General features: G+C 42.2%; 1 protein-coding gene across 8 annotated transcripts in view; it reads left to right on the top strand.

Annotated features, from left to right (window-relative positions):
* DTNA (dystrobrevin alpha) overlaps positions 1-8,473 on the top strand; it is a 416,444-nt gene that overhangs the window by 332,238 nt on the left and 75,733 nt on the right. For 3 of the 8 annotated variants that reach the window (XM_019526848.1, XM_019526857.1, XM_019526899.1), the window contains 2 exons: positions 4,627-4,704; positions 5,365-5,457. The exons of 3 other annotated variants lie outside the window; for them this stretch is intronic. In XM_019526848.1, the coding sequence (XP_019382393.1) occupies positions 4,627-4,704; positions 5,365-5,457 (171 nt within the window). The remainder of the gene's footprint in view (positions 1-4,626; positions 4,705-5,364; positions 5,458-8,473) is intronic. 2 more of the 8 variants (XM_019526842.1, XM_019526877.1) reach the window with 1 other exon arrangement.

Below are 8,473 nucleotides of genomic sequence, written 5' to 3' on the forward strand. Positions count from 1 at the left end.
CCTCCCCATGGCTGCCCCGCCCGGCCCCAGCTCCCGGTGCTTTAAAAAAAAGCCTCCACTCACCAACTGCTGCCTGGGGGGGGGGCAATCCCTGCTGCCCCTCACTGCCCTCCACTGCATGGGGGGCTCTGCCATGAGCCCCCTGACATCCCCACCCCACTCTCCCAGCTCCCCCCATGGCTGCCCCATCTGCCCCAGCTTCCAGCCCTTTATGGAAAAAAAAACCCAACCCCCCCCCAAACTCACCATCTCCTGCCTCGGGGCTTTTGGGGGCTCATGCAGAGCCCCCCACACAGCAGGGGGCAGCAGGGCTTGCCCCCCACTGGGCAGCAGCTGGTGAGTCTGGGGGTTTTATGTTTTTTTTTTTTCTTAAAGGGCTGGGAGCTGGTGTGGGCAGGGCTGCCATGAGGGGGCTGGGAGAGTGGGTGGGGCTCGGGGGACTCATGGCAAAGCCCCCATGCAGTGTGGGACAGTGGGGGGCAGTGGGAATCGCCCCCCCACCCAGCAGCAGTCGGTGAGTGGGGGCTTTTTTTTTTCAAAGTGCCGGGAGCTGAGGCAGGCAGGGCAGCCATTGCTAAGGGCAGGGGATGGGCCACTGTGATTTGGAGATTCCTCAGCAGCTGAATCCCCTAGTCAGATTCAGCTGAATTGATTTGGGACAGTGATTCGAATCACCGAATCAAATCACTGTCCCCTGAATTGGCTGGATCCAAATCCAAAGCGAATACTAGCCACTTGACACAGGCCTACTATGTCTGGTTTTGGGCACCACACTTTAAGAAAGATGTAGAAACAAATTGGAAAAGAGTGTAGAGGACTATGACAGAAATAAAACATTTTTAAATACATGGCCTTTGAGGAAAAAGTAAAAGAACTGATTTATTTCTTCTAAAAAAGAGAAGAGTTAGGAAGCATATGGTAATGGGCAACCAGTATGTAAATGATTGGTATGAAAAAGACAGTGATCATTTATTCTTCTTGTACACAGAGGCTAGGGCAAGAAAAATTAACTTAATTTGTGGGAAAGCAGGCTTAGGTTGGATATTAAGAAAACCTTGCTAATCAAAGGGCTAGTTAGGCACTGGAGCAAGCTTCATAAGAAAGTTTTGAATCCACATCTTTGGAGGTTTTTAAGAACAGTGTGGAAAAAAAAGAAGGGATGATCAAGGTATACTTGATCCTGTCTCAGAGCAGGGAATGGAGTAGACAGCCTTCTGAGGTCTCTTCCAGCCCTATATTTCTATGATTTCTATAATTTCCCTCTTTTAGTAAAATTGGTTTTGTAGTGTTTTTGGATATACTTAACAATTTGCAGCATGCTGTCATTCTCAGGAGTGCATATGTGTGGGAGGGATAATTTATTGTAAATACAATAGTTAATAACTGAATGACTTCCATTTTTCATCCCGGTTCTTGACATTTATTACCCACTTAGTTTGCCTCTTTTCTGCTTCAACCTGTAACCACCATTCAGTGTAGGTGACAGATTGTTTCTTACTCAAAAAAATGTTTAATTACTTTTAAAATTTAAATGGAAGTATAAATATGTCATTGGCTGGAGCATTCACTGGTGGAGTTTCTTCACTGATCTTCATGGGAATTACAGTAACTTATAGTGCCATAATGTTCAAAAGTACAAACAATTATGTTTAGAGGGCTGAACTTTCAGAATGCCTAATATTTAGAATCATATGTTCCATTAAAGAGTTTTGTACTTTTATATTCCTTGAAATTCATCCACAGCCTCAAGTTGGTCTCTGTCTCCCAGTTTTGTATTTGCAAAAGTAGGGGACTCTCAGTTTGTGTTTATAAATCATATACCTGGCTCATGAATAATGTAGCTGAGAAAATGGATCCTAGCTTCCATACACAAAAGCACTTTTGTAGATGCCAAATAAATGTATGGGGGTGTTGTGTTGGTTGTAGCTGTGTTGGTCTAAGGACATAGGCAGACAGGGTTCTTTGGGTAAATGTGATATATTTTATTAGTCTAACTAAATAGTTGGGAAAATTGTTCTTTGCAAGCTTTCAGGCACAAAACAGTTTGAAGAAGGGTGTTTGTGCCTGAAAGCTTACAAAGAACATTTTTTCCAACTATTTAGTTGGTCTAATAAAAGATTTCACATTTACCCAAAGAACCTTGTCTACAAATAGATGTATGCTCACTTCGTAAAATGAACTGTTGTGTACCCAGCAGTGAGCATTCACAGCTGGGGGCTGGAGCTGACATTTTGGTCCTAAGAAGTCTTTGGAATAGATGTAGTGCCCTTTTAGACCTCATTATCTCATGTGGAGGATGAACTAAACATGAGGGTCATCCAGGACTCCTCCTGCTACCCCTGATATAGAGGCATGTTGGGAATAGGGATGCCGTTTGTAGTGCTGAAGAGATTTTGGTCACCACTATGGTAGATGGTTAACCAGGGACGGACTGCTACAAGTTAGACATATCTCCCACCTCCCCACGTTACAAACTTTCTAAGTTATACCAGAGGCCAAGAATCAAAAAAGCCTACAGGCAGCTTAAAGTCACCCTGGGCTGAGAGTCTCTTAGAGATGAAGAACATCTTCAGAAGTTATTTAAAATCATGTTAACTAACTTGATTTTAAGAAGTGCCCTTTTATGTCAGCATTGTCTTTTGAAGAGAAGTCAAACCAGGAACTCATTTCAAAGCATTACCCAGGGCAAGTTTGCCAGTAGAACATGGCAACTTTTGCAACCTTTTGGCTTGCTTTGTATAAACTTATTCTCACCAAATTGATTAAAAAAGGAGGACCAGGGACTTCTCTGGCAATATCAATCACTTCACATTCCAGTACAATATTTAAAAGATGACAGGACATTGGTAGAGAATTTTTTGTTGTTGTTGTTCTCTCCTGTTGTACCCAGTTACTTTGTACTGGATAGATACACTCTGAACTATTAGTATTAGCACTTGCTTGTTGCGTAGTCATTGGCAAATAGCAATGACCAAGAGCAGTTCTTCGATAATGCTGCTCTTACAACTGACTCAATGCATAGTAATTACTTTTAGCAGGCAATTCTGTCCTCACACAAGTCAATGGGAACTTTGCTACTGACTTAATGAGAGCCAAAACTAGAACCTTAGTTACCTAAGTCACATAGTAGAAAAAAGCTTTGGATGAAGGGCAGTGCTAAAGCAAACATTTACATATTTGCCAGTCTGACTGATGAAGGAACTGTTGGGTCAAGCTGAGAGTTTAGCTGTCCTTAACAATTGAATGTTATTCCTTTTAAGTTAGTGTAGCGTGCTTCCCTGTGTACCCTTTTAATGCATCTTTCTTTTCATACCTAGCAAGAAAATGTGATGAAAATTGTAGCCTTCCAGTTTATGCAACACATTTATCTATACATGTGAAAAGTCTAGTACTATCTTATAAATAACACAATGATAGGAACTGTATGAAAGCTAAGGTTAATAGCAAACATTTTCCCTGCTATGCACTAATGGCCTGATCTCAGTGCCTTTCAGACTAATAAAACAATGAAATGATGGTTCTTAAGGCAGCTCCTTCCTTCAGTGCAATGTGTTTAACCAAATACCCCCCAAATAACAGTAAATAAAACCTAAACATCTTACTGGCAGCTGCTAAGTACAGTGGTATGTGCCCAATCTCAGGGAGTGATTAAGTGTCCTAGAGTTCATATTTTTGGTCTCTAGTTTATAAGAATCTGTCTGCTCAGGTGCAGTACAATTGTGTACAACTTTGAGGAATCCAGTCAGTGCTCCTTCTTGTGCACCTACACTTCTGTTAGATAATGACATGTCAGTAGCCACAAAGCCAATTTGGTGAATAATTAAAGACAAGGAATAAGGAAAAATAAAAGGCAAATGAAATAACCTTTTATAAAAAAAACCAACCATAGTACCCGAGAGAAACCAAAATTTAACTATCTTTGCTTTTAGCTAATATTTTATTCCCAACCACCCCATTGGGTATTTCAGCATCAGGAAAAGCAATATTAATGTGATACTATGAATAGTTAAATCTAAAAAAAGAAAGAGCAACTGACAGAATAGAATATAGTGAAGAACAATCATGCTTTTATTGATGGCAGAAAAATAACATAACATTTTAAAAAATTGGAGCTACTCCATAGAGGAACAGATTTAAGTCCCTTGAGTCATTGAAATGGTCACGCTTGCAAAAACAAAAACCAAAAAAACCCCATGTTACTTGAGTTGGCCCTCATCCCAGAAGTACGCCGGCTATAGTTAGAAAAGTTTTCCTAGCTTGAGAAAAAATGCTTAGCATGCCAAACTGTCAGCATTAGGTACCTAAACCTTCCTGTGAAAGTACACAAACCTCCAACAGCCATTTTCAGTAGCAACTTGTTTCACTTGGTTCCTCCCTAGCTAAGTTGCTATCATTTAGAGAGAGAGGAACCATAAGAATCTTCTGGTCAAGCAAAATTCCTTGAATTTGAAGTTCCATATCTCAAATTTGGCTTTCCTATGCATTCTTTTTTCAAAACTTTTAAGGAGTACGTAAGTTTTTGGTTCACCCCAGAGCTTTAGAATGAATTCCACCAAACTCTGTTCTTTAATAAATGGAAGTTGTCACTGTTTACCCTTTTCTTAGCTTTCCTGTCTTATTAACTAGCTCTCCTTACAAGAATAATGAAGTAGAGCAGAACAAACTTCTGGCTAGGGCTGCTCCAGCTTTCTTGAAAGGCAAAGGGTAAGTTACAGAGAGATTATGTTGGTAGTTTCTGCTAACACAATTTTAAAAAAATCTGCGTTCTTTCCTCTGCTCTTGATTGTCTGCAGACCCTTTTTTTCTCAAAAAAATACAATAACTAAACTAACTTGCTAAACTAAGTATGGGCGTGTGCGCGTGTGTGCGCACGTGTGTGTGTGTGTGCGCGCGCGCGTGTGTGTGTATCTAGATACTTGAGGACTCACTCAGATACTTCCAAACATATTAACTTGTGATTTCAATGTTAATCGCATGTGTATATATGCCCAATCAAGTTAGATAACGTCTTAGTCTGTATTATATTAGAATAAGTTTCTTTATTGATCAGCACTTCTGTTTGGTTTTGCACGGTGGTGAAGAGCCTTTAGTTCTCATTAACTTCAATAGAAGATGAAGGTGCTCTGCCCTTTCTAATACTGTCTCCCCTTCTTGCAGAACTGGCTCCTTACTTGAGTTGAATTCTACCATTTCAACCAATTAGAATATAAAAATATGATCAGCGCTCATTTTGAAAAAAAATTCTAAAAACACTTATTATTCATTCATAAATTCCCATTTCATGGTCTTACTTGCTCCTGCTTTCTCTGTTTATTTCTCTCTGTCTGTCCGGACCACACCCTTTTCTCCCCAACCCTGTTTCAGGTTACAGTACAGCCTCGATGTTGCAGACAGGCTGGCCGATGAACATGTACTCATTGGGTTGTATGTCAACATGCTCCAGAGCAACCCCTCACGGTTAGTGCAGGTTTGGCACCTTTGGGGATCCTTAGAAAAGGGACATTGGTTGGTTGAAAAAACTATATCACAGCCATAGGCACTTAGTATTTCCTACTAGCTATAGCTGAGGCAGATATTTATCAAAATTAGTCCAAAGAGTAGATATATCTGTGTTTAGTAGATATAATATCTCCCAGTGTTGGTTGTGGTATCACTGTTCTTCTTTCTAGTAGTGTTAAATAACAAACTATTGTGAACAGCTGCTTAGCTAAGCAGTACTGCAAACTAGTGCCTGACATGGTTAGAGCAGTATTTGATGACAATACATAAATTTTCCCATACCAGTGAATTACAATTTCTCATTTTCACAGAATTTTTGAGGTGATGTGTGATGTAGATTTCAGTTTATTTTGTAAATGCAAAATGGTGATAGGTTACAAAAAAACAAAAAATTGCTTATTAGCCTGTCAAAGGAAGAACTTTGTTTTGGTTTGCCTATTTTTATACAAGTCAGTCATTCTTCTTAACTTTGTCTGACTTCTGTAAGGTCTAAATCTATATAAATAGAATATCTGTTTTTTTCCAGTATCCGTAGCTCAGGGCAAAGTCTAGCCAGTTCTGAAATGAATATGTTGCCTATGGTTTTTATTTTTTGGCTTGATTTAAACATGTCATGCTCTGTCTAGCTAAGAGGACTTTCTGTTGCCTTCAGAATTGTGGATGGTGGCACCACAGAAAGCCAGCCTGGTTAGGGTAAGGACCGGCCTCCTGTGAAAGATGGGGAGGAATTTAGTGTACAAGTAACCATGTGTTTTTAAAATGTGGCAGAAATCAGTTCTTTGTTTTCTGACGACATCATCCCTGCCACACACAAGTGTGCTATATTTGTTCTTCTAGATTTCCCTACTGTCATTACAACACATCACCTTGAGAGAAGATAATGAAGTACATGATGTCAGAAGCACCCTTCTTAAAAACATTAAAGAGAGTGAGAAGTTCCTCCTCAGGAAAATGCAGCTGCAGTTCTCTAAAATGCCAGGCTAGGGCCTACTCTCTCTAATATTGATGGGAACTCATAGAAGGATGCATTTTTTTTTTAATCTTTTCAAGAATCAGTTTTTGGTTCCTGAGCCCATTGATGTCTAGGCAGTATTGTTGGTGTACTAAACCCAGAACTAAACTACTGTACATTGGGACATGTAGTGGGTGCACTTCCAGCAGCACTTTCAGTTTCATCGCTGTCTCGGTGGTCAGTTGCCGGGGGACACCCCCCCCCCGGTCAGCAATCTGGTGCCCCCCCCAGACCCAGGAGGCACCAGTCACCCATGCTACTGCATTTATTCAATTTTAATCTTGGGGGTACCCATTTGATGGGGTGGGGGGTGTGGAGATCCCTCATCTTAGAATCACATATGAAGGCAGTGGTGACACAGGCAGCTGCTGTGGCAAGGTCTTCAGCTCTATCCAGGGTCAGGGGCATAGCTGCTGCTGCTGCCTGCCCCTTCTCCCAACACCCCACTGCCTCTGCACTCCACCATCTCCCCAGCTACAGCCTCTGCCCCACCAACCCCCCTATGTAGTCTCTGCTCCCCTTCCTGTCCCTCTCCTGCCCACTTGTCTGTGTTCTGTGCTGCAGGCTCTGTCTACACTGCAGCTTGGGGCACTGAGCCTGTGCCCCAGGCTAGAATAGGGATAGAGCCCGCCAGTGTGGAGGGAAGGTAAGTGAGGGGAGGGGGAAGTCAAGCCTGGGGGGAGGAGGATGGGGATGAAGAGGAAAGTGGGGAGCAAGGAGCAGAGGCTGGGGGGAGAGGCAGGAGGGGGAGCAGAGGTGAAGGAGGCTTGAAGTTGTTGAGGAATGGGCAGGGCAGAGGTGGTAAGGGGCACAAACAGAGCGCAAGCTTCTTGACAGCCCCACATCACCTGTTCCCCCACTGCCTGCCCCCCTGCAGCAGTAGCGGCGGGGGTGGTAAATTAAAGATGACCCTTTAATAATTAGATTCTATCCTTGGAAAATTACCATATTTACTTGCATATCAGGCAAGGATTCTTCCCCCAATCAGCCAGGGTGAAGGAAAGCTCCTTGTCTTACATTTGCATCCAAGGAAACCTCATTAACTATGTTTTCTATCATTAAACTGCTGCCAAAGCAGCATGTGCTCAGTCAGGGAAACCAATTATAAAGCTGACTAAATGCAGCCAGCACTGAGCACAACTATAAAACACATTGGGCAAACATACCTATAGGAACCTACCAGAAAGTTAGGTTAATGCAGCCCATCTGAATAAGATACATGGTAGTGCCCATTGTGCTCAGTCCCCCACAGTGCCAACTCTTTTTCAAGTCATGGTGATAAATTGAATACATTTCAACTCCCACAGCTGAGCTGTGTCTTTCTTTCCCGTTTCCAATAATTCCTGTTTCTTTACCAGCCTTAAGTCTCTGGCAGACATCACAAAATTAGGCCCCAAACAGATCACCTAGATTCCTTCTGTCCCCCTCCTCCTCCCTCCTTGGACAGTCACATATGTTTAGTGTAGCCCTGCCCTCCATACAGTGGAGCTGGCTCAGGTTGCCCTGTGCCTTATCTCCATATAAATTTTGATGGATCCCAGGACTCACGACAAGAACATCTAGTTCCAGCCATGAGTGGGGAGCTAATTAGCAAATGGATCCTCTGTGGTGGGTAACTGGAGTACACACACATACTGAACAGTGCTGAGCTGTGGTGTCACCATGGCTTGAAACACTGACTCTTTTGGGGCCCAGCCCAATTAAATATATAGTAAATCATGAGCATTTTGGCCTTGGACTAATATCATGCATAGTAGGTACTAAAGTGCTGTTTAAAGGTGTGGCTATGGAGTACCTGCGCTAAAACTTGCAGTTTCAAAAAAGATTAAATGCATCAATCCTAGATTAACTAAGTCTGTGTACCTGTAGTAATTTGCCTATATGTTTATTTCAAAGTTAGTGTTTTCAAATTTGCTCCTTGTTTCCATGTGCTCAGTGACAGCAGAGTCTGACAGGGACGGG

The sequence above is a fragment of the Gavialis gangeticus genome, unplaced genomic scaffold, assembly GCF_001723915.1.
Source record: "Gavialis gangeticus isolate Ggan-Ray unplaced genomic scaffold, GavGan_comp1, whole genome shotgun sequence".
Taxonomy (NCBI): Eukaryota; Metazoa; Chordata; order Crocodylia; family Gavialidae; genus Gavialis; species Gavialis gangeticus.